This window comes from Monodon monoceros, unplaced genomic scaffold (genome assembly GCF_005190385.1).
Source record: "Monodon monoceros isolate NGI ecotype Baffin Bay Population unplaced genomic scaffold, NGI_Narwhal_1 Super_Scaffold_18, whole genome shotgun sequence".
Taxonomy (NCBI): Eukaryota; Metazoa; Chordata; class Mammalia; order Artiodactyla; family Monodontidae; genus Monodon; species Monodon monoceros.
In genome coordinates, this window is record NW_021703774.1 from 115,420,304 (window position 1) to 115,448,198 (window position 27,895).

Here is a 27,895-nt window from a genome sequence, read left to right on the forward strand (position 1 = left end):
TTGTTAAATTTAACAAAGTTGGCTGAAGCATTAACTACAAAATAATGATAAAACAATCTTAACATATTTCTGCTTTATTTTACTGAGACAAGGATGCCATAATAAGCTTGAAGTACTTTTTTAAAAATTAATTAATTAATTAATTTTCAGCTGCATTAGGTTTTTGTTGCTGTGTGTGGGTTTTCTCTAGCTGCGGTGAGCAAGGGCTACTGTTCGTTGCAGTGCGTGGCCTTCTCATTGAGGTGGCTTCTCGTTGCAGAGCATGGGCTCTAGGCAAGTGGGCTTCAGTAGTTGTGGCACACAGGCTCAGTAGTTGTGGCTCGTGGGCTCTAGAGCGCAGGGTCAGTAGTTGTGGCGCACGGGCTTAGTTGCTCCATGGCATGTGGGATCTTGCTGGACCAGGGCTTGAACCTGTGTCCCCTGCATTGGCAGGCGGATTCTTAACCACTGCACCACCAGGGAAACCCCAGCTTGAAGTACTTTTAATGCCCCCACTGTATATATTCTGCCTTATATATAGAGGAATAATCTCTACAAAACTTACAATTCTAAAACAAAGTTTCCAAATTTTGTTTAATATTGTATGACATCTTTTCTCTCTGAGAATTAATACAGTGCCTATTGGCAGGTTTATTAACCTATCTAAGCCTTAGTTTCCTCAACTATAACATAGGGAAAATATCCTATGAAGATTAAGTGAGAACGTGCAGTCCTCATGCAGAATATGAGAACAACAGTACTTGAACTTTTTCACTCTATCATTATCTCTTTGTTATATGATAGCCTAAAAAGAATAATCAGTCTGATTATTAATACTATTTTGTCTAATGTATAGACTGTACTTTTAGCACTTGATAAACATACATACTAGCTTGAGTTGAATTCTTAGAAAGTTAAAAATATATCTTATTATATATATTATATATATAATATATATAATATATTACATATAATATACAATATATATTATATATATTATATATTAATATTATATAGCTCTCCCATGTGCCATTTCTGTCCAATATGTCTTTCTCAAAGGTCACCAGTTACATATAATATCCCAAATTTCTGACCTATGCTGATGACAGATCTCCATCTATTGTGATGTCATCCAGTACTTGATGGTAATATTTCACATGATATTTATTTCTGGCTACAGTTTAAAGAGCACTTCCTGTTTGTAGAGTAACTCAAGGATTACAGTATGACTTCCTGTGATTTTATTTCTATATCGTTGCCTTAAGTAGCAATGAGTAAATCTTCTAAATTATGTCGAAAGACTTCTTGTCCACAAAGCAATATATTCTGAGATCTCATTGACAAAATTGTTAAAAGACCATCCTTGTAGTTTTTGGGTCAGTGGGGATATCACTGTTATGAACCCAGGATTTATAGAACACTGGCAAAAATTCTGAGGTACAGAGACTTGGATCGGTTTGACCTACTACTCACAGATTATATTGCATTTGTGGAAAAATCAAGATACTGTTTTGAACTAAATTTTAATCTTGAATTTACTGAAATATGTGTGAATACAATTCTGTACTGGGTTTTCGCCAGAAAAGGTAATCCTGACTTTGTGGAATTGCTCCTCAAGAGGGCAAAAGACTATGTTCAAGACAGAAGTTGTAACCTGGCACTGATATGGAGGTAGTAATCTCATATGTTTTCAACATAAAAGGAGAAAATTTCTCTTTAGGAGGATATACTACTTCTTTTTTTCTAAAATGTATATGCATAGTGACTACATATGGATAAAGAATCCTGACTTGATTGCTCATTCATTTGTTCATTCCTTCATTATTTATTCAATAAAATTTTACCTATATGTAAATTATTATGTACCAATAAATTACTAGTGGTTTGCTCTATAAAACTTACATGGAAGTGTTCAAGGTAATGCAGTGTTACACAACCTAGATTTCTGTAACTAGTCAAAGACATTGTTTTTTGTAATACTGTGATCTCTTCTTTTTGAGAATACTGAGAATGTTTATCTATAAACTATCTAAATTGTCTTTCAAAGTATAATTCAGGATATACACACATATTCACTTAGTCATACTTGTTAAACATAATAATTCCCTATTTTTATGTTAAACATTATAAATTTGACTCCAAATTCTCCAGAATTGAACACAGTGAAAGTCAAATACCTGATTCAATCTGCTATAGAACGAAATTTTCACATTGTCTAAACATGTCAATCTAGCTAATGAATACTACTGAGGATCTTAGAATAAAATGTCCAATATGACCTCATTGTAGTCTGTAATACAGATTTTAAAGTTACTTAGTTTGCACTAACTGCAATTTAGTCTTTGGTTTTAGGTATTAGTTTGATTAGAACAGATGTGCATTTATTCATTCATTCAACAAAGTACTTATCACCTTACTGTGCATGAGGCACTGTACTAGGCATGATGATAGAACCATGTATTCAATGAAAAACAAGACAGATAAGATCAGTTTAAGACTAAACCAATTTAGATTCTGCCTGAAGCAGAGTTGTTTTCTTGATTGTGTATCACTGTGGTGATGGAGAACCACTGGATTACTTTCCTTAATGATAACCCAAGTACAAAAACTGAGAGTTGAAGTCTTCAATATCAATAAATAAAACTCCAAGTAGTACTTTTTGGTTGTTTTACGACCACTATATTTGTAACTATAGCAGAGATCAGCAGCTTCTAACACTGAGTGTCACTAGCTGGGTTAAGTAGTGCCTATGTGTATCCCTGGCAGGCCCATGGGAAAGAAAAATGAAGTAAAACAAAGGAAGAGAGGATAAGTTTAAAAAAAGATTAATGAGGGGCAAGAAGGGAAAACTGAAAGGAAAGAAAGGAAAATGAAAGAAAAACATATGGTTGGACAGGATAGAGTGCCATTAAAAACTGTCTTAATAAACTGTTTAAAGACTAACAGATTTTGACTTAGATGCATCCACAAGGTAAAACACATTACAGGCCAATTCTAAGTACCACAATATCTTTAGGATCTTTCAGATTCACAGAATTTTAAATTCAGATGGAACCTAAGAATTCACTAGCAAACCTCCCCTAACCCCTCTTCCTGGGCAGCAACTCCCAGAGTGCATCTCTGGTTGGTGCTCACCTGGTCTCTGCTTGAACAACTCTAGTAGTAGTGAGTTAACTATTTCCTGAGGTAAATCATTCCTTTGCCAGGGACCCTTCTCTTTCCTAGCCACTCATCTTCCCTCAAAGATTTTACCCAGTCCCACGACTTTAAATATTACGATATGCCAATGACTCCCAAATCTTTATCTCCAGCCATGACCTCTCCTCTGAGCTCCAGACTCCTCCTATATGAGGCTGCCTGCTCAACATCTCCACAGAGCATCTCAAATTTAACAGAATCAAAACAGAATACTGATCTTACTCACACTATACCTGCCAACTTGCTCCTTCCCCTGAATTCTGCACTTGATTAATGGCCTCTGTTGCTCAGGCCAAAAATCTAGGATTTATGTTTGCTTCTTCTCTTTCTTTCACAGCACATCAGCAAATCTTTTTTATTTTATCTCTAAAATATGTAACAATTATTTATACTTTTCATCTTCTCTGTTTCCAACGTAGGTGAAGCCACCATTGTCCCTTGCCTAGACAACTCCAATAGACTCCTAAAGAGTCTTCCAGCTTCCACTCTTCCCTCTTACAATCCATTCTTGACTCAGAAGCCTGAGTGACCTTATAAAAATGTAAAATAGGCCATACCACCCACGCTTAAAATCATCCAAAGTTTTCCTACTACAGGTGAAATAAAATTCAAACTCAATAACCATTTTTTAAAACTCCCATATGGGGACTTCTGTGATGGTGCAGTGGTTGAGAGTCTGCCTGCCAATGCAGGGGACACGGGTTCGAGTCCTGGTCTGGGAGGTCCCACATGCCACAGGGCAACTGGGCCCGTGGGCCACAGCTACCAAAGCCCACGCGCCTAGGGCCCATGCTCTGCAGCGGGAGAGGCCACCGCAGTGAGAGGCCCGCACACCCCAACGAGGATTAGCCCTGGCTCGCCGCAACTAGAGAAAGCCCACACGCAGCAACAAAGACCCAACGCAGCCAAAAATTAAAAAAAAAACAAAAAACCTCCCATATGATATGTCCCCAAATCCAATCTCCCGAATTCTAATCTCATGTCATTCTCCCCCTTGAACACTATATTCCAACCACAACATTTGTTGTCCACTGTCTACTCTTGCTAAAAGTAAGCTCCATGAAAGGAGGAACTTTGACTATTGCTTCAGCTTTGAATCCTCATGTCTAGAACTATGCAGATACATAGTAAGTGGTTAATGAAGAATGTGTTGGATGAAAAAATGAATTTTTATACAGCTTTATTAGATTCTTCTTCCTCATAGTGCACTGAATTCTGTCTCCATTTCTCCAACTCTGCCCCCAGAGATATAGAATACAAAGTCTACTCATTCTCTGTCCTGTATGAAAACCTCTCAAATATTTGAACATAGCTATTATGTCCCCACAATAAATACCTTACGTTTCCTATTATCTGTTGTTCTTTATTTCCATAGCAGCATCATTCTTTGGTCACCTTCCCCTGTATACACTCCAGTTTGATAATTTTGCTAATCCAATAATGAGGTGTCTAAATAGGTCTCTGGAGGAGAAGAGACAGAATTACTGAGAGAAAGGAACTTAAGTTTGTTCATTTTTGCAATAAACCTGCAAAAATAAATGCCACAGTATGGAAGACTGTAAGTGGATAAAGAGAGATGACATCATTCAGTTAAAATAACAATAATCATTTATTAAGCATTTTCTAAGTACCAGGCACTGTGTTATTTGCTGAGGATACAAAAACAAAGTAGACATATTTCCTGATTTTGGAGAGCTCACAGACTAGTACATAAGCCATAAAAAATTATAATTATACTATAAGTTCAAAAATAGAAGCATATAGAGGTAGAAAGAACAGACGACATCGTTAATATTGGGGAGGAGCTGGTATCGGAGAAGGCACTTTAGAAGAGGTGATGTCTTAAATTTATTTTTAAAATGTAAAAAGGAGTTTTCCCTGTCTTTCCCTTGAAGAAATGTAATCTAGGCAGAGAGAGGCTGACTAAAGCCAAGAGAAATACAAACATGTTGTATCCAGTGACTACAGGCAATTCAGCAATTGCTAGAGAGTGAGATGGAAATCAGGTAATAGTGACAGATAAGGCCTAAAAGAGAGCCCTTGAAGGACCTTTGTAGGCCATACCAAGGAATTTGAAATTTATACCTACCATGGGTGATGCCCAATCAGTGAAGGTCTTTTCAGACTTGAAGTATGAAAAGATTCATCAGCTCCCATTTGAAGACTGGACTGTGGTAAGGGAGGGTGCAGCTAGAATTAGGGAGACTAGTTAGTAGACTGCTCAAACACTCCAGGTAGAATGGCAGGTCCAGAATTTCTGTAGAGGAAGGGTTGAGGGAAGCAACCTGATTGAAAAGAGGGAGGTGGTTAGAGGACGTGCTTGAAACTGAATTTGCATAGCACGCCCAGTGTGCTAACTAAGATTACATGTGTACTTATAATAGTTTTGGGGGAAGAACTAATCTGCTCTGCCACCATCCCCCCCCCAGTCCCTAGGTAAATCATAATGAGGACTTAAACTAAAAACAACAATAGCAATAGGGAAAAGAAGAGATATTACTAAATAGAATAACCAGGCATTACAGTAGGTGATTAGAAGTAGAAAATGAAAGAGAAGAGTTACTCTTCAAATTTCAAAATTTTGAGACTCGTTGATGGTTGTATTAGCTTTCTTTTGCTGCTGTAACAAAGCTGCCACAAACTTAGTGGCTTAAAATAATATAAATTTATTATTTTATAGTTCTGAAGGTCAGAGTCCAAAATGAGGCTACAAGGGCTAAAATCAAGATGTCACAGGGTGGGTTCCTTCTGGAGGTTCTAAGGGAGAGCCTTAGAGGGCTCTAGCTAGATACTCTAGCTGCCTTTGCCAACTTCTAGAGCTGCCTACATTCCTTGGTTCATGGTCTCTTCCTCCATCTTCAAAGCCAACACTGTAGTCCTATCTCCTTCACTGGCTCTGCTTCTGTCATTCTCTGACATCTCTTATAAGGACTCTTGTGATTATACTGGGCCCCCCTGGATAATCTCGCACCTCAAGATCCTTATCCTAATTATATCTGCAAAATCCCTTTTGCCATATTGAGAGGCTATTTCAGTCTACCACAATGGTCATGCCACAAATCTATTAAAATTATTACAAGAGACTACAAAGTCAGTTTTGGATGCATGTGTTTGCATTGCCTAAGGGATATCCAGGTAAAGATGTGCAGTAGGTAGCTATTATGTAGTGTCATCCTTGATGTCTCTCTTTTACATTGCACATCTTAGTCTGTCAGGACATCTGCTGAGTCTACCTTTAAACAATATACAGAATTTGATCATCTCCACTGTTATCACCTAAGTTAAGTGATTTCTCTCCTTCTATCCCATAACAAATTCTCAATAAAGGTGAGATCGTGCTGCTTTTTTTTACTCAAAATCTCCAGTGGCTCTTCCATTCCATTTAGAGTAAAAGATGAAGTTCTTATAGTGATTTGCAAGGCTTTACACAATGTGACATCCCATTACCTCTGTCCTCATTTCCTACTATCCCTCACCCTTTTCACACTTTTAGCCACACAGGCTCCCTTACTCTTCCTCCACCACCCCAGGCACACTCTCCTGCCTTAGGGTTCTTAAATGTCCAAATAGCTAACTTCTTCATCTCCTTCTTCTTTATCTAATGTCACATTTCAGTAGAGCCCTCTCCTATAATCCTATTTAAAATTGGAAAATGCCAAAAGTTCAGGACCAGACACTTTCATGAATTCTACCAAACATTCAAAAAGGACTTAATCCTTCTCAAACCATCCAAAAAATTGAAAAGGAAGGAATGCTCCCAAACTCATTCTATGAGGCCCACGTTAGCCTGATACCAAAAGCAGATAAACGCACTTTGAAAAAAATAATAAAATAAAATAAAATAAAATTACAGGCCAATATCCCTGATGAATACAGATGCAAACATCCTCAACAAAAGAATAACAAACCAAATTCAACAATACATTAAAAGAATATACACCATGATCAAGTAGAATTTATTCCAGGGATGCAAGAATGGTTCGATATGTGTAAATCAATCAACCTGATACACCACATTAACAAAACAAAGAATAACACCATATAATCATCTCAATAGAGGCAGAAAAAACATTTGACAAAATTCAACATCCATTTATGATATAAACTCTCAACAAAGTGGGTATAGAGGGAACATACCTCAACATAATAAAGGCTATATATGATAAATTCATTGTTAACATATTATTCAGTTGAAAACCTGCAAGCTTTTCCTCTAAGATCAGGAACAAGAAAAGGATGCCTACTATCACCACTTTTATTCAACATAGTATTGGAAGTCCTAGCCACAGCAAATCAAAAAAGAAAAAGAGACAAAATTGGAAAAATTGGAAAGAAAAAAGTAAAACCGTCAGTATTTGCAGATAACATGATACTATATATAGAAAACCCTAAAGAGTCCACAAAAAATTTATTAGAACTAATAAACAAATCCAGTAAAGTTGCAGGATACAAAATCAGTACAGAAATCTATTGCATTTCTAAATGTTACCAACTATCGAAAGAGAAATTAAGAAAACAATCCCATCTATAATTGTATCAAAAGAATAAAACATCTCGCAATAAATTTAACCAAGGAGGTGAAAGACCTGTACTCTGAAAACTATAAGATATTGGGACTTCCCTCGTGGTGCAGTGGTTAAGAATCCGCCTGCCAATGCAGGGGACATGGGTTTGAGCCCTGGTCTGGGAAGATCCCACATGCTGCGGAGCAACTAAGCCTGTGCGCCACAACTACTGAGCCCGCGAGCCACAACTACTGAAGCCCGAGCACCTAGAGCCCATGCTCCGCAACAAGAGAAGCCACTGCAATGAGAAGTCCGCACACTGCAACGAAGAGTAGCTCCCTCTTGCTGCAACTAGAGAAAGCCTGTGTACAGCAACAAAGACCCAATGCAGCCAAAATAAATAAATAAACTTACCACAAAAAACCCTATAAGATATTGATGAAAGAAATTGAAGATATTGATGAAATAAATGGAAAGGTATACCATGCTCATGGATTCAAAGAATTAACAGTTAAAATGTCCAAACTACACAAAGCAATCTACAGATTCAATGCAATCCCTATCAGAATAACAATGGTATTCTTCATGAAACTGAAACCAATAATCCTAAAATTTGTATGGAATCTTGAAAGACCATGAACAGCCAAAGCAACCTTTATAAAGAAGAACAAAGCTGGAGGTATCATGCTCCCTGATTTCAAGCTATACTACAAAGCTATAGTCATCAAAAGTGTATAGTACTGGCACAAAAACAGACACATAGATCAATGGAACAGAATAGACAGTCCAAAAATAAACCCATGCTTATATGGTCAATCAATCTATAACAAAGGAGGCAAGAATGTACAATGGGGAAAAAACAACATCTTCAATAAATGGTGTTGGGAAAACTGGACAGCTACACACAAGAGAATCAACCTGGACCACTTTCTTACACCATATACAAAAATACACTCAAAATGGTTACAGATCTAAATATAAGACCTGAAACCATAAAACTTCTAGATGAAAACATAGGCAGTATGCAATTTTACATCAGTCTTTGCAATATTTTTTTGGATATGTATCCTTAGGCAAGGGCAACAAAAGCAAAACTAAACGAATGGGACTACATCAAACTAAAAAGCTTTTGGATAGCAAAGGAAACCATCAAAACAATGAAAAGGCAACCTATTGAGTGGTGAGAGTTATGTGCAAACAATATATCCAACCAGTGGTTAATATCTAAAACACATAGGGCTTCCCTGGTGGCACAAGTGGTTGAGAGTCCGCCTGCCGATGCAGGGGACACAGGTTCATGTCCCCGTCCGGGAAGATCCCACATGCTGCGGAGCGGCTGGGCCCATGAGCCATGGCTGCTGAGCCTGCCTGTCCGGAGCCTGTGCTCCGCAACGGGAGAGGCCACAACAGTGAGAGGCCTGCATACTACAAAAAAATAATAAAAAAATCTAAAACATATAAAGAACTCATACAACTCAATATTATAAAAATCAAATTTAAAGAGGTGCAGGGGACCTGAATAGGTATTTTTTTCCAAGGAAGACATACAGATGGCCTATAGATATGTGAAAAGATGCTCAACATCACTAATCACCAGAGAACTGCAAATTAAATCCATAATGAGGGGGCTTCCCTGGTGCCGCAGCAGTTGAGAATCCGCCTGCCAATGCAAGGGACATGGGTTTGAGCCCTGGTCCGGGAAGGTCCCACATGCCGTGGAGCAACTAAGCCCCTGCACCACAACTACTGAGCCTGCGCTCTAGAGCCCACAAGCCACAACTACTGAGCATGTGTGCCACAACTACTGAAGCCCGCATGCCTAGAGCCTGCACTCCACAACAAGAGAAGCCACTGCAATGAGAAGCCTGTGCACCACAACCAAGAGTAGCCCCCGCTCACCACAACTAGAGAAAGCCCATGTGCAGCAACAAAGACCCAACTCAGCCATAAATAGATAAATAAATAACTAAATTTATAAAACCACAATGAGATATCACCTTCCCCCGTCAGAACACATATTATCAAAAAGACCACCAATAAGTGTTAGTGAAGATATAGAGAAAAGGGAACCCTTGTGCACTGTTGGTGGGAATGTAAATTGGTGCAGCCACTATGGAAAATAGTATGTAGTTTCCTCAAAAAAATTAAAAATAGAGTTACCATATGATCCAGCAATTCTACTTCTGGGTATTTATGTGAAGAAAATGAAAATACTAATTAAAAAAGATACATGCACCCCTATGTTCCTTGCAGCATTATTTACAATAGCCAAGATATGGAAGCAACCTAAGTGTCCATCAATAGATGAATGGATAAAGAAGTGGTGTCTGTGCATATATACATATATACAATGTATTATTACTCAGCCATACAAAAGAATAAAATCTTGCTATTTGTGACAACATGGACAGATTTAGAGGGTATTATGCTAAGTGAAATAAGTCAGATAGAGAAAAACAAATACTGTATGATTTCACTTACATGTGGAATCTAAAAAACAAAACAAAAACCAAAAAGGAAACTGACCCATAGATACAAACTTGGTTTCACGGCAGGGGTAGTATGGAATTGGGAAAAATAGGTGAAGGAGATTAAGAGGTACAAACTTCTAGTTATAAAATAAATAGGTCATGGGGATGTAATTTACAGCATAGGGAATATAGTCAATAATATTGTAATAACTTTGTACGGTGATAGATTATTGTGGTGATCAATTCATATTGTGTATAAATATCAAACCACTATGTTATACACCTGAAACCAATATAATATTGCATGTCAACTGCATTTAAATTAAAAAAATAAATAAAATAAAATTGAGAAATGCCCTCACTGCACCTTCCCAGCACTTCCATACTTCTAATCCTGCACTACTTTTTCTTTTTCCCAGAATACTTATCAAACCTTCTAACATATTATGAAATTGGCTTGTTTGCTATGTTCATTCTGTTATATATTGTCTGTTATCCCTCACTACTATATTAGCAAGAAGCGGCATCTTTGTTTTGTTCACTCATATATCCCAAATACCCAAAAGGGTGCCTGGCATACAGTATGCATTCAGTAAGTATTTGTTGAATAAATTAACAGACAGTAGTTATCATGTTATGGTCATAGATGAAATTGCCTGAGAACAATTAATCAGATGAAAATTAGTCAAAACGCCACATCTACTTTACCTAGATGTTGAGGGCAGAGGAAGAGGAATCAGTGAAAGAGGGTTGAGAATGAATAGTCAAAGAGGTAGATGCATAACTTGAAGAGAATGGTCCCACGGAGTCATGGGAAAACATCTCAAGAAAGTCAACTGTCAAATATCAAAGATAAAATTATTATGAAGAAAGGTCTATTAAATTGGCAGCTGGAAACCAGAAGAGAAATGCTAGGAAAATTTTTAGAAATAATTATTATAGCTACAAAATGGAATCATTCCCTGCATGTCTATATGGAAATATTATGTCCCATTTCATAAGTGCATATATGACAGGTTTTCAGATACAGAGGGTTCAGTTCATTAACCTCACATTTAAAAATTGATTCTTGCTTTGCTTGCCTCATTCCATCCATATAAGTACTGTAATAATTAACTGTCAGGACAGATTAAGCAAATTTTGGTTTACAATAACATGATCTTTAAACATGAGGATTAATTATATGTCATTTGGGTACAGACTAGACTTTTGAATCTCATTTTAAACCTATTTGAGTTTTAGTTATGTTTTCAACATTTTTGGTCCAAAATATCTTCTACAGTAATGTCAATCTTAATATTTTAAAATCAACTAATATCTCTAAATCTTAACAAGGGCCACTTACAGTATTTTTTGTCCCCTAAGTCCCGTGAATTCCCATACTTATAAGTCTCTTAAGGCAAATATCTTCTTAAGAGTTAGCAAGATGAATAAATTAGACTGCTTTTGAAAATGTTAAATGATTGCGCTTCACTAAAATTCTGACTAGGCCCGAAAGCTACAGAATAACTTTAAAATTAATAATAATTTTCAGGATAATGGTAAAAAAAAAATCAATTAACATATATTTGAGTATGTACTATGGGCCAAGCATTGTTCTAGGCATTTAGGGATATAAAAGTGTATTAAACAGACAAAGAGTATTGCCCTGTAGAACTTACAATTTTATAGTTTATCTTGCCCACGCATTGATTTTGAACATAAGAAAATGAAAGATTAGAGACATTAAGCAAGTTGTCCAAAATGATAAGAGCTTAATGGAGCTATGTACAAAATGCCATAGAGTTTATTAGACAGGATCTTATACGATGAGCAAGACTTGTCCCAGAATTGAAAATGGAATGGAAGAACATATACAAATCAAAGAAATGTAAAAGAGTTGAATGCAGTGGTGGTTTGGGAAAGTGAATACCAACAATCAGGAGAGGGAATGTAGAAGTAGTTTAGAAGTTCAATTTTGGATATGTGTTGGAAGTATTTGTGAAAAAGATGAGATGTTCAGGACAATAATGATCTGGAGATGACTCTAGGAGAGAGTGTATATATACTTTATACAGAGTTAGAACGATATATATAGTGCCACTGGTAGAGTGATGACAAAAATCCCACTTCTTAATTTCTAAAACACTATTCTGCACTGCACCACACTATTTTTTTTTTAATCACAAAATCTTGGCATTTCAGAGCTCAGTGAAGCTTTGGAGATAAACTAGTTGGTCTAGTAATTTTCAAACTACTTTTTGGAGCTCCTGACAAGAGAATCACCATATGGGAGGTCTCTAGGACCCCAAATACACTTCAACCAGAGAACTCATCTAATACAAAAGATGCATTTTATATAGCTAGTTCTTGCATAACAATATTCCAGTGTTGGTTTATGTTTGTAAATGAAACATTCTTTCCAATCTTTTTATTGCCAAACACCTACTATGACCTTCAAGTATTAGATCCAGGATAACCTGCAGGCAATGACTAACCCAGGTAGAGTTAGGTGTCCCTCCTTGGTGTTTCTACAGTTCCCCAAGCATGTTTCTATCGTAGCAATTATCACCTTGTAATGTATTTATTGAATTACTTGTTTGTTTCCCTTACTAGACTATAATAAGCATCTTGAGATCAAGGACTACATCTTCCATCTTTGCATATCTAGTACTCAGTACACTCTGGACAAGCCAGTGTTAAATAAATTAGTTAATGAATGGATGAGCAAATGAATACATAAATGCATGAGGAAATGGAGACTCAAAGAAGCTGACTTATTAGTTAGGAGAACTAAAACCTAGAACCTAGAACCTTTAAATCTCTATTGTTTTTAACACTATACCATGTTGCCTCCCATCTTAATTATTTGAAATCTTAAAGTTCTTTTTGAATAATGCTTTTCTTGCTAGGCATAATTGTCCAAAACTAATATTTATAGTTTGTATATGCTGTTCTGCAGAATATATTAGTATTTTATTACATCAATCAAGAGAATTCCAGAGACAAGGACCTTTAGTGCTAAAAGCCATGTCTACTTGGCCAAATCAAAGCTTGATAATTAATACAAAATTCCCTGTGGCTGATTCTACCATGTCCTATCTACATATAGTGACCAATTCAATAGCAAACATAAATGTCTATTAAATGAAACAATTGCAAGAACTATACACAATTAGAAAAAAATAACATTTTCATTTCTGTCATAAGGGAGGAGAAGTTTTCAAGTCCAGTCATCATATAGCAGCACTCCAGGAAAAACAAGATTTCAGAGAACTCTCAAAACTCTACTGAAGAAGGCAAATTAAATTCTGTCCTTGAGGGACCTGATACGACCCTCATCATAATTTACATTTCTTCAACCTGAAAATACCAACTCTGATTTTATTAAAGTGAAAAAATAGAATTAAGGTAGTTGCACTTATTCCTTTTCAGTCTAATTTTCAAACTCAATTCAATCTCAAGCCTGATACATGATCAAGAACAACAAAAACAAAAGGGTCACAGAATTCTGTTCTATTAATAAAGCGAAATAAAAAAGTCTGTCCCTCTTTTCCATTTTAGATTTTCCAGAGCTATATCAGTTTCCATATATCAATATTAGTTATTAGAACTATATCAATATTAGCTCTAATCACTATGGATTTCTCAAATGAGAAAGAATTGCTATTACTAAAACTAAACACTTTCCACACATTGTAAATCTTTTTGTTTGTTTGTTTTTACAAGTGTAAACGGGATTTAAGTGTGTAGTACAGTTTTCTTATTTTTTGACCTTCAGGTTGGCCTAGGTTCAGAGTGGAAAACTCTTTTTAAGACATACTATATATAAAGGAGAAGGTAGATTAATGTTATTTAAGATATTTACTATTTAAGATAATACTATTATTTTCCCTTTACTGTTAAGACAAAGTTTTTACCACATTTCTTAATTCTATATTCAATGAGGTTTTTCTTGTTTGTCTGATTCACAGAACTTTCACACCAGTATACTGTCCAAGCCCATTAAGTGGAATCACACCTCTACTTTACGTAGCTCAGATGAGACAATCCAATATCTTAAAAATACTCCTGCAATATGGAATCGTAGAAAGAGAAAAAAACCCTATCAACATTGTGTGCTTTACTCCTCAAGAGTGAGAATAATGGTTGATCATGAACTGGTAGATGTCCAGGAAGATGCCAAAAAATATTTAGTGCTTTGCTCCAGAGTGCTTTCTGTCATTTCAACCAGGGAAATAGAGGTAAGCAAAGTACTGTACTTTGGGTGTGGGCTCAAATACTGATCAATTTTAAGATAAAATTGTGAGGCAAGAATAATTTTTCATCTATCAATCCAGTGAATCACTGAGTATATGCTTATAAATTAAAAATAGGCAAAATTCTAATTATCTTGAGCATTAGCTTTTTTATTTCATAATTTTATGTCTTCTAAATATGAAATAATTTTTTTAAGTTAGTATAGTTTATTTTAGTAGTTATTAAGTAGATGTATGTTATTATATTCTAATTACATAATAACCTGTTTATTAGGATTTCTATGTCTCAAAACCAGAACAGGGCTTCCCTCGTGGCTCAGTGGTTAAGAATCTGCCTGCCAATGCAGGGGACACGGGTTTGAGCCCTGGTCCGGGAAGATCCCACATGCCGCGGAGCAACTAAGCCTGTGCACAACTACTGAGCCCACGAGCCACCACTACTGAGCCCACAAGCCTAGAGCCCATGCTCTGCAACAAGAGAAGCCACCACGATGAGAAGTCCATGCACTGCAATGAAGAGTAGCCCTCACTCACCATAACTAGAGAAAGCCCACGTACAGCAACAAAGACCCAATGCAGGCAAAAATAAATAAATTAAATTTAAAAACAAAAACAAAACAGAACAAATTAAACTTTTAACAGACTTCTTTTCCAATAGAATATTGTAAAATCAAAGTTACATTTCTCCCCACTATAATCACATACCAAGAAACATATTTTCCTTTTCAAAATTCCTGAACAATTTTAAGGATGAAAATATAAAGGCTTTAAATATTTGCTCAATTGAAAATATCTATCCCTCAGAAATGTGAAGAGTTTCTCCTTGATAAGGTTTAAAAAAAAAAAATCAACCACATGAAGGGCATGTTTATCCTGTCAAAATGAACTGCAAGTTTCAGCATCAAATTGTATCATGTCTATTAGTATCAAGAAATAAGTCTAAGATAGACAACTGATGGGAACATACTGTACAGCACAGGGAACTCTACTTAATGCACTGTAGTGCCCTAAATGGAGGGGATATATGTATAACTGTTCCATTTTGCTGTGCAGTAGAAGCTAACACAACATTGTAAAGCAACTATACTCCAATAAAAATTAATTTAAAAAAAGAGAAATAAGTCTGCATAAGGTAAAGAAAGCTACCCCTATAAATTTAAACCAGTCAAAGTACCAAGGAATCTAGCAGTTCCCCTTATCTTTAAAGGTGTGACTTCAGAAATAAACTCCTAAGAAATATAGTTCTGTTGGGTCTTTAATTTTTTTAAGCTTTAACAATGCATATTAATCAACCATGCCTGGGCCAACTGTAAGGACAGCAAATTCGTCAAATTATTTTGGCAACCAATTTTTTTTAAGCATTTTTTAAAAAAAATTATTTTATTTATCTATTTTTGTCTGCATTGGGTCTTCGTTGCTGCGCATGGGCTTTCTCTAGTTGTGGCAAGCGGGGGCTACTCTTGGTTGTGGTCTGCGGACTTCTCATTGCGGTGGCTTCTCTTGTTGTGGAACACGGGCTCTAGGTGTGTGGGCTTCAGTAATTGCAGCTCATGGGCTCAGTAGTTGTGACTCACAGGCTCTACAGCGCAGGCTCAGTAGTTGTGGCACACGGGCTTAGTTGCTCCACGGCATGTGGGATCTTCCCAGACCAGAGCTCGAAACTGTGTCCCCTGCATTGGCAGGCAGATTCTTAACCATTGTGCCACAAGGGAAGCCCTGGCACCAAATTTTGTTGCTATTTTGTGTTTTTGTTTTTATGGCTGCACCACATGGCATGTGGAATCTTAGTTTAGTTCGCTGACCAGGGATTGAACCCACGCCACCTGTACTGGAAGCACGGACTCTTAGCCACTGGACCGCCAGAGAAGTCCTTGGCAACTAATTTTTAAAACAAAAAAATAAAAAAACATTTTTTTGCTTCTTTACTTATACAATGGAATATTACTCAGCCATAAAAAGAAAAGAAATTGAGTTATTTGTAGTGAGGTGGATGGACCTAGAGTCTGTCATACAGAGTGAAGTAAGTCAGAAAGAGAAAAACAAATACCGTATGCTAACACATATATGTGGAATCTAAAAAAAAAAGAAATGGTTCTGAAGAACCTAGGGGCAGGACAGGAATAAAGATGCAGACATAGAGAATGGACTTGAGGACACGAGGAGGGGGAAGGGTAAGCTGGGACGAAGTGAGAGAGTGGCATGGACATATATAAACTACCAAATGTAAAATAGATAGCTAGTGGAAAGCAGCCACATAGCAGAGGGAGACCAGCTTGGTGCTTTGTGACCACCTAGAGGGGTGGGATAGGAAGGGTGGGAGGGAGACACAAGAGGGAGGAGAAAGGGGGATGTACATACATGTATAGCTGATTCACTTTGTTATACAGCAGAAACTGACACACCATTGTAAAGCAATTATACTCCAATAAAAATGTTAAAAATTTTTTTTTACTTCTTTAGTAATTTGCTTGTCCTTGTCCAGTGTTAGTCCTGCACATTTTTTATAGGACATATCGATTCTCAACCAGGTCCATGAATGCTATTGCTGAGGTACACTCAAAATAGAAGAGTACTAGGAGAGAATGAGTTGATCAAAATCACCTGAGTGGCAAAGAAGTTAAAGCTGGATTCCAATCAATTTCAGCTTAATAAGTGAAGTAGCATTGAGCAATAAGGTGAAAAATGGCATAAAAACCAGCTTAAAGAACTCTAAATAACCCTGCTTTTCATTTCCACATTTGCCAGTTTTATTGTAAATATACATTTAGATATCTTTACTTCTAGGCCACAGTTCTGTGATTGCAGAGGCTATGTCTATTTTGTGTAGCCTAGCAATTATCCCAAGCACCAAAGTCAATGCTGAGTATACATGAGATATTCTTTAAATAATTGTTTACTGAACAATGAAAAATTACATATCATTTAAGTTAAAGTGTCATGTAGTCTGTAGAGTGTAGGTTCTTCTGGAGAAGTACCTCTATAACACAGCAATGTCTTTTACTTCTAAATCAGCCTAATAACATTTGGCTTCTAGAACTAAATCTTTAAAAGAGTAGCTTAACTAAAACGTAAAAAGTTATCTTCGTGTGTATGGGCCTCTTGTTAGGTCTTCTCATGATTCAGCAGTATGTAGTTTTACTCTACAATGGTTGGAATCACCTGGTGGAACTTTTAGGATTTATGTTGTCTGTGCCCAACCCCACACTAACTAAATCAGAAATTCTGGAGTAGAACCTCAGATTAATATTTTCTAAAGTCTCCTAGAAAATTCCAGTCAAACTGGTCAAATTGGCAACACTACTCTAGAAGAAGCTAATAAACCATAAGTGTATGATCTGTCTAAAATTAAAAACATACAGATTCATTGTTGTAAGAAATAATGTTTTGTGTCCTTAGACACATTAAACCTTATATACGATTGGGGGAATAAAATGGGAGTAAAAATTCTTGCCTCGAGTGAAAATGTTTTAAAAAAATATTATAAGGGTTAAATAAATTTAAGATGCATTTTGTGAATTCAAATAAAACAATTAAAATGTTTATAATTTCCCTTTTCTTTAGACACAGCTAAGTTTAGGAAAACGTCCAATTATTTCAAATTGGCTGGACTACATTCCTTCAACAAGATACAAAGATCCATGTGAACTATTACATCTTTGCAGAATAACCATCAGGGCTCAACTACTGACCAACAATATGCTCCCAAATGGAATATTTTCACTTCTAATTCCTGTTCATCTACAGAACTACCTGAATTTAGAATGCTAATGCACGTCTTTTTCTTCATTCTTTAAGGACGCTCACTGTTGTATGGTTTAGAAGTTAATAAACTATTAACTTCACACAAATTTTTACTGCATTGAACATTCCATTAGAAAATATATTTTCACATGACACCCTAAATGCATCACATTTAAATTAACATATGGCTCTACCCATTAACTTTCTATACAGTGTAACAAATTATATGCATTTTAAAAATATTTTAGATTTATGCTTTTATTCTGTTTTTAAAAGTTGTTTTCGGCCTTAGAGTATTCTTGTTACTTGTGGAAAATCTGGTCATATTAATATTCTGAACTCTGAAGCTCTTATTTTTAGTATGTCCTAAGTTAAGTAAATATTATTTTATATTTTGTATCCATAATAACAAATGTTTATTGAGTTATTTTGCAAATAAAACACTGTGTTTGGTAGTAGGGAATAATTAATGAAATTAAGAGGTGATCCCTTCCTTGAGAGAAGAATTTATAAATCTGTAGCATCTGTGGTCACAAATAACACAAGGTAAAGAATTAGTCAACTAAAGTGTTGGGAATAGGATGACAGAAATGGATTATATTTGGACATAATTAGCCTTAAGTTACAACGTGGAGTTTGGGTGTTTTGATATGTGATACCCCTAAATACTAGCCCAACAGTATTTTTTTAATGAGATATAATTGTGTAAAACAAAATAGTTTCAGGTATATAACAGAATGATTCAATAAATTTATATACTGTGAAATAATCACCACAATAAGTCTAGTTAACACCCATCATCACACATAGTTACAAGTTTTTTTTCTTGTGATGAGAACTCAAGATCTACTCTCTTAGTAACTTTCAAATATATAATAACAATATTATTAACTATAGTCACCATGCTGTACATTACATGACCAGGACTTATTTATAACTGAAAGTTTGTATCTTTTGATCACCTTCACCCATTTCATCTACCCCAAATTATATGTTTGTTTGTTTTTTTTCTGGTATGCGGGCCTCTCACTGCTGTGACCTCTCCCGTTGCAGAGCACAGGCTCTGGACGCGCAGGCTCAGCGGCCATTGCTCACGGGCCCAACCGCTCCAAGGCACGCGGGATCCTCCCGGACCGGGGCACAAACCCGCGTCCCCTGCATCAGCAGGCGGACCCCCAACCACTGCGACACCAGGGAAGCCCTATATGTATTTTAATACAAAAAAAGAAACAGTTTTGACCCAACATCACATCAAAATGAAACTATTATCAGTTAAATCTGCATATCCTTTGGTTACAAAGAAACTTATCTTAAAAAAATTAGAATGTATTCTACAACAATTTTTTAGCTCTTTGCTTTTTGAATATCTAGGGTATTAGACTGTTCTCTATATAACTATGTAGTCAAACTGTTGCAACATAAAGATGACAACTGGAAGATAATTCTCCATGGGTCTCTCATGCTTCCACCTGTTTTATGAGCAGAGGAACTGTCTTACTCTTGACTATCTTTTTAAGGATGTTTGTACAGTGAGCAGCCTTAGAAGACAGAGAGAGTGGCTCCCTCTGAGCAGAGGGCAGGTTTGCTCAATATCTAATATAATAAAGGCAATGTCTTCCTCTGGGGAAGTGGTCAAGGAGGTTTGCTTGAAGCTCATTTTAAAAGCCTGGAGTTTCCCAAGCTTGGGATTCTTCAGCTATAACACCAATCCACTGTGTGCACATCTACCTGGACAACTACACATCTTAGAGGATGGGAGTACGTGGAACCAACACAAACAAGAGGCTCATGTTGCATGCTGTGCCACTAGTAATAAAGTCCTTCGTTTCTGACCCAGTCTTTTGTCTTCTGACAGAAAACAGTATGGTAAGCTAAACTGCTAGTTTGCAAGTTAAGGTAAAAATCTTAGACACTTCACAGTCCTTGACAACGAGGACCTGTTCCCCACCTCATCACGGCATTTAGATCGATTTCAGTAGATTATGGTAGACAGCATCCATCCTCACTATCTGCAATCTGGGGACTATCGAAATTTGACAATTCATATGAAAAGGGTATTCATTTTGGTCCTATAGTAAGACAAAACAATTGTGTGATTCAACTTTCTAAAGAACAGAATGGAAATAGCCAAGTAACAATATAACTAGATCACTTGCTTTTCCTCTCCTTCCACATTCGTTCCCTTAACTGCATTACAGGGTTGGATTATAGAAATGCTTATTTATTACACTTAAACTACATTTAATTATGATTGAGCATATTTTAAGATCATAAATAAGTATATAGGAAGTTCAAACAACACACAATGTATTAATATTTGAATATTTTACCAGTAGCATATGATAATTATTTTAGTTGGAAATATGTGTTAACATGAAGAAAGTTAACAAAAAAAAAAACCTTAATCTAGCTTATAAAGAAAAACTAGATTGCTCATCTAGATGAAGTGATTCTTCTGGGCAAATATTTTAGCAAATCTTTTTACATTTATTCCCTAATTTCCATCCACTCTAACAGAGCTTAATGAATTTTATCTAGTCATCACTTCTACTGAACATGGCTCATACCTATGCTAGAGAGTGGGCAACAAGCAGCACCTAAATTTCTGGAACTTCTTTCTTCTTTTTTTTGGGGGGGGGGGCACCATGTCACATGGTTTGTGGGATTTTAGTTCCCGGACCAGGGATCAAACCCGGGAACCTGGCAGTGAGAGTGCGGAGTCCTAACCACTGGACCGTCAGGGAATTCTTTCAAACTTCCTTCTACTGGAATTCTTATTATTTCCATATTTCTCAACATGGTTGATGGTATCACCACGTAGAATCATATTTAACTCTTCCCTTCTGTATTAATTTGCTAGGGCTGCCATAACAAAGTAAAAAAATTAGGAGGCTAAAACAACAGTAATTTATTGTCTCACAGTTCTGGAGCCCAGAAGCCTAAAACTGAGGTGTTAGCAGAACCACACACCCTCTGAAAACTGTAGGGGAATCCTTCCTAATTTCTGGTGGTTTTCCAGCAATCTTTGGCATTCCTTGGCTTGTAGATGTATCACTCCAATCTTCTATCTTCACATGGCATTCTCCCTGAGTCTCTGTGTGTTCACATGGCAATCTTCTTATAAGGACACCAGTCATATTGGATCAGGGGCCCACCCTACTCCAGTATGACCTCATCTTAACTAATTATCAATACATTTGAAATGATCCTATTTCCAAATAAGGTCACATACTGAAGTACAGGGGGTTAGGACTTAACGAATCTTTTTCAAGGGGACACAATTCAATCCATAACACCTTCCCCTCACTAAAAAATCGGTAAGTCATGAATCGCTAAATCTGGTTAATCAGCACTAAATCTCCTTAATATCTTTCAAATCAATGTCTTCTCTCCTCCACCAGCCACTCCATCCTCTCCATTCTCCTCCTTTACACACACACACACACACACACACACAACCCTGTTCCATTCTCACTGTTTCTACCCTTAATCATCAATTCTCTTCTGCACTACTGAAAGAGTTTCTTAAACTATCTCGTCTCCTTGATTTCAACCACACATCCCAAAACCATTTATGCTACCACCCAGATGATCTTTCTAAAATGGAAATCTTATCATGTTATTCCTCTACCACCACCACCACCCTCTTCCACTCTCCAGCAACAGACCTTAAAACTCTGCAGTCATCTAAAGAAGAAACTGATATAAAGCCCTTACTTCATCTTTTTGCCACTCTCTCATATGCACTCTATCCCCCAGCTAAACCAAGCTGCTTACTGTTTCACATCTCTTTGCTTTTACATAGGCTGATCCTTATCTAAAATGCTCTTCCCTTCCTGAACACTTGACATATTTTACTACCTTTTAAACTCCCTTGACCCACAAAGAACTGTAAACATTTTTTGTGCTACTACCCTTCTTATGTTCCTCTATTATCATACTTATCACATGGTGTTCCAACCCTACTACATGCGTTTTTTTTCTTAACTACACCTGAAAAGCCTACCCCAAGGTCAGACATCTTTTGTGCGCCTAGCACCTAGTACGTAGTCTGTTCCATAATAAATATTATTGAATTATATTTTTGGTAGTTTTTTACCAAACTCTGAAACTTTTGCTTGAAGTGAAAGATTTAAAAATGTGCTACCAGAGAGGTTAAACTAAAAAGCAGCTAAAAAATAATTTAGGAAAAAGAAAGATTTTTAAAAATCACTGCTTGCTAAAGAATGATCAGAATAGCTTTAAAATATTTTAAATGCATTACTCACCACATATCTATTAGAATGGCTAAAAAAAATTTAAAAACTGACAATATACCAAGTACTAAAGAAGATGTGGGAAAACCGGACCTCTCATACATGGCTGACAGGAATGCAAAATGGTATAAGCCCTCTGGAAAAGAGTCTGCAGGCTTCTCATGAAGTTAAATATACACTTACAATATGACAGGGCCATTCCACTCCTATGTAACCTAGATAAATTAAAACTTAACACTCACACAAAAATCTGTACACAAATGTTTATAACAGCTTTATTCATAATCACCAAAAACTAGAAACCTAAATGTCCTTCGGTGAGTGAATGGATAAACTGTGGTACATACAAACAATGGAATACCAGGCAGTAATTAAAAGGCACAACCAAATGGATAAATTCTAAAGTACATTATGCTCAGTAAAAGAAGCCAGTCTCAAAAGGCTACATGCTATATGACTGGTAAAAACAAAACTATAGGGAAGGAATGCTTAACCATACTCAGTGATTGCTGGGCTAAAGTTAGGAGTCAGGGAAGAATTTGGCTACAAAGGGACAGTACTAAGGGAATCATCTGGTGGTGACAGAACTGTTCTGCATCTTGAATGTGGTAGTACCAAGAATCCATAAATGTGCCAAAATTCATAAAATTGTAGACCAAAAAAGATTTAATTTTACTGTTATGCAAATTTTAAAATAAACAGATGTATTACTTCCTAGGCATGAGGATAAGCTGCGCTTTCCCTCTACTCCCATATACCTTACCCCTAGACTTGAAGATTACTTTATGTGAGGATAAAGGTGGAACAGACTAAAAGAATGGCTTTGAGATGGAAATTCAAGGAGTTTGCTAAAACATTATGGACATTTATCTTAAAAGACTGAATTATAAGATAATGATCTATAATTTTAGAGAAAGGCAAAGGCGAAGAGGTACTGAAGAGTAGAGCAAATAGACCTGAAAATTAAAGGATGGATTGTCTTCCTAGCATTCACCTCCATCCTACAGTACCACGACTTTATATCTGCATTTGATTTGCTTTTCCATATGTTTCGGCAACACACAAAATGACTGAAGAAAAAGTATTTAATTTTAAGAAGATATAAACCCATTTTTATCTCAGTATTCCAAATCTAAAATAAAAGGGATTAATTGGTTGGCTGCCATTTTTGCATCAAAAGCTGCAGAATGATGATGAAGAATTTCTTAAAAGTCTAGTGGAATTTAATATTAGGGTTAAATGTAAAGGGAAGTTAATACATTTGAGTAAATGATATTCAGCATATTTAATACTTCACACCTGTCTCTGCTTGCCTGTTTTTCTTCTGCAGCCAGCTCCCCTTCTCCCTGTTATTGCTTCCTCCCTTTTCTTCCCTGCCCTCCCAAACAATGTGCCATTCCCTTTTCCTCCTCAGTACCTTCTAGAAATTTGCCACAAACCTAAATTATCTAACTGCTTTTAGGAATGACTGCATAAAATATAATTCATTTCAAAGGCTGTGAATTTAAATGTGACTAATGGTCAAATTCAAATACTGTGGTGCTCTATTTCTAAAACATGAGAATAGGAAATAGAAGTAGTTTAATAAGACATTTAGTATATATCTAATGTAATTATTAACACTAATTTACAATTATTTTTCAAAGAAATTATGTGTGTCTTTCAAATTATAACTTTTTCAATATATCTGGCAACTAATGTGTACTTAGAATGCTGAATAAAGTAAAACATATTAGTATTATTTTATAAAATAAAATATGTATGTATTAACAAAAAATAGGGCCCTAATCAGTCTGTGAACAATTTTTTGTAATAGTAATTCACAGTAATACAAATAACTATGAATCTTGCAGCTTACTGAATGTATACTCTGAGTTCCAGATACTTAAGTTTCCAAGAGTAATTTCCCTACCTTAGGCCTTTGGGCTGAGATTATGTGAGTAAGTCTTCTACTGAGACGGAACTATAGAAATAAGGTGTTTGAGAAGACAACAGCTCTTTGCAGTTACTGAACAACTGATGGTCTTCCATTTTCTTTTGTCCATTTATAAAACCAGAATAACCTCTGGGTTAACTCTAAAAGGTGGTGTGAGCCACATGCCTGTGGAAACACAATTTTATAAAATGCTCCCTTGTGAACCAAAAATTAAGGCAAACATATCAATATTACCTTTCTGCTGCCTTGTTTACTCACCTAAAAAAGATGGTCAAAAATGAAAATTTGGAAAAGGGAAAAGAGAAGAAGTTGGTGAGTAGAAAAGGGAACACCTGGCTATTTGGTAACTACTCCTTGCAGAAACACTCTCTGCGGTACAAAATATCTATCTGCTGAATTTCACCTTTTAGAACTATACTGAATGCCCAAAAGAATACTTTAAAATTCTCGGTATCATTCTAACAAACTTCAGAAGCATCCAGTGTTGGAATTTGGGGGTATTAATTAAGAAATCATTGATTCATAATAAGAATGTAAAAGAAATATTCCTTCTGAATAACAGTGTAAAAGAAAACCTTGCCTAAGTTTTCAGACCTGCAAAGAAAGATTTCTTTTAGCTAAACTATTTATGATAACATTTTAAACCATAACTTGTAAATATAAATAAACTTAACATGAAGTTTCATAAATGAGAAAAAAGCATCACGTTACACTTTTTTCTAACATAAAAATCAGTTCTTTAAATAGTTCTCATTTTTAAGTTATATAACAAATATTTTCTTATATAGAACATATAGATGATAATTCTGAGGTTAATATAATGTAATTTTCAATTAAAATACAAAATTTAGCAAATATTACTTTCTTTTGCTCTTAGGAAAAATGAATTCTAGGTTCCTCATATTAAGACATATTATTTCATTAGTATAAGATATGAGTTGTTATTATTCTTCAGTGTTTCCTGAAACTTGTTTAGCCCTGGGAAAATCTGCTTCATACTTCTTTTTGAGATTACTTAAATATGTTCGTAAACTGTCTGGATCCAATTGAGAGTTTCGAGCAGTTTGAACGAGCCTAGTAGCTAGATGGTACACAGCTCTCTGTCTTTCCATCTCAGGGGTACTCCTTTGGCTTTGCTGTTATTGAAAAAATATAGATAAAAATTAAAATATGAATACTATCATTTTTATTTTGGCAATATTCTATCTCCTTTCATAGAAATAAGAACTCAATGGTTAACCAATCCCTTTGGATAAGTCAGCCCCATCCAACTAGCTAATCATGTACCAGAAGAAATATATATTATTCTGGAGAATAACATTTCTCATGAGTATTTACTACTTTATGACAGATCCTTAATCCTTGAAAACCACTTCTCAATGAAAAAAAAAATCTGCTAAATGGTCAAATATCTCAACACAACACCAAAGAGTAATAGAAAATCCACAGAGTTATGTTCTACAAACACTTTCTCATCAAAAAGGTATGGGAAAATAGCACTCTGCTCATTGCTATGCAGTATTCATAATTTTAAATGTCACTCAGAGTACTACTCTTTATCTCCTACTTTAATTCCCCAACAGATAAACTAGTGGACAGAATGGGTCATCAGTAAACTGCTTGTCCCTCAAAACAGTTCATATATAGGATTGCTAGAGCCTAAAAGAAAATACTGCTTGAGGGGTAAATTACATTTTTAAAATAAGCAACATAAACTGCTAGTTGAAATTATGTCTTAGTTATACATACAAACTATACTTAAGGATACCTAAGAAATAATGTTTAAAATGGGAATCTTCTAGTACTTTGGAAGACCTTTAGAATTCAGTCCTTGAATACCTGCCTTCAGGGCTGGGAGTATAGCTAGAAAATTCTTCATTCATTTCTTTGCCTGAGCTAGAAAGAGGAAGCAGCATTTTCAATCTTAACTATTTATGTAAAGACTTAGTTTCCATTCACTAAAGGAAATATAATCCCTTCAACTTCTCAATAGGCAAGAATTCCAGATATTTCTCTACTTTCACTATAGGAAAAATGAATACAACTCCGTGAGGTAGAATAAGATTATCATATATTGATCCATCCATCTATTTGATACACTGATTGATCAACTATCAGTTTATTATTTAAATGACAGTTATTGAATATCTATTATTATCTATATTCCAGACCCTATAACTTGCATTCATGACTATGGGGGCATACAAAAATGTCATCCTGACATGATAATGGCAGTCAAAAAGCTCAGTCTTACAGTGAAACAGACATGTTTACAAGCAACTGATTAATCATGAAAAGTCCCAAAAGAGGGATATAAAACGTTCAGAGGAAAGAAAGTTCACTTCCAGCTTGTGTCAAGAAAAGCTTAAATAGGATGGAGTACTTGAAATGAATCTTTTTTTTTTTTTGAAATGAATCTTGATGGATAGAAGAGCCTAGAAGGGAGGGCATTGCAGATGGAAGAAACAGAGAGAGCAAACACATTAGAAAGTATGGTACACAATCAGGTCAAAATGATGAAATGACAAGTAATTCAATGTGGCAGAAATGTACATTATAGTTAAATTGAGTAATGTTATATAACACTGAGGTAGTAAACAAAGGGAGATCATAAAGCAGTAGTTAACAAACTTTAGTTTGCTTAAAAATCATCTGAAGACTGGTTAAAAATGTAAATCCTTGAGCCACAGGAGACCCTTGAAAATCTGGGATGGTACCCAGTATCCCAGGTGATTCTAACGTAGGTAATCCTCAGATTACATTTTGAGAAATAATCATAGATGACTTTCAACATTAGGCTAAGGAGTTCAACTTTTATTTGGTAAGACACAACTGAAAATTTCCGAGCAGGAAACAACATAAGAACTATGCATTAGAAGACAATCTTGTAGAAGTATGTAGAATGGGTTGGAAAAGAGAGAGAACCTACTGCTTAGTCCTAATGAGAGGTAATTAAGAAGGATTCATAGCTCTGATGGGTCACTTCGAGATCTGAAAGTGAAGAGATGAGAAGATTTTTCAAAAGATGATAAGTTTAATTTTGAAACTACTGAAGAGTGAAAACATAAATTAAGATTTCAAGAGGAAATATGGATAAAAATATATAGATTCAGAGTCAAAAAGAAATGAAAGTGGAGGCTGAGGAAAGGTGAGATCAGCAAGAGTATAGAATTTTTTTTTTTTTTTTTTTGTGGTACGCCAGCCTCTTACTGTTGTGGCCTCTCCCGTTGCGGAGCACAGGCTCCGGACACACAGGCTCAGCGGCCATGGCTCACGGGCCCAGCCGCTCCGCGACATGTGGGATCCTCCCGGATCGGGGCACGAACCCGTGTCCCCTGCATCGGCAAGCGGACTCTCAACCACTGCGTCACCAGGGAAGCCCAAGAGTATAGAATTTTAAACAAAGAAACAACGGTAAAATCTTAGGAATACTTCTGTTTGGTAGGTGGAATAATATAAAGCACTAGTGAAGAAAGGAAAGAAGTAATCATCAAAGGGGTAGGAGAATAAGAACATCCAGGAGAGGACAATTCCACAGTAGCCAAGCCAGGGAAGAATTATGAAAAGGGAA

General features: G+C 36.0%; 2 protein-coding genes across 2 annotated transcripts in view; one reads left to right on the forward strand and one right to left on the reverse strand.

The window, feature by feature from the left end:
* The first annotated feature begins 1,249 nt into the window (after positions 1–1,249).
* On the forward strand, positions 1,250–18,159 carry ASB17 (ankyrin repeat and SOCS box containing 17). The gene is given in 4 exon segments (XM_029226992.1): positions 1,250–1,650; positions 14,107–14,249; positions 14,252–14,376; positions 17,953–18,159. Coding segments are annotated over 4 exon segments (876 nt in total).
* Positions 18,160–24,909: 6,750 nt separating this feature from the next.
* MSH4 (mutS homolog 4) overlaps positions 24,910–27,895 on the reverse strand; it is a 96,207-nt gene continuing 93,221 nt past the window's right edge. Inside the window, exon 20 of the mRNA XM_029229791.1 lies at positions 24,910–25,460. Within this exon, the coding sequence (XP_029085624.1) occupies positions 25,269–25,460 (192 nt within the window). The 3' untranslated portion in view covers positions 24,910–25,268. The remainder of the gene's footprint in view (positions 25,461–27,895) is intronic.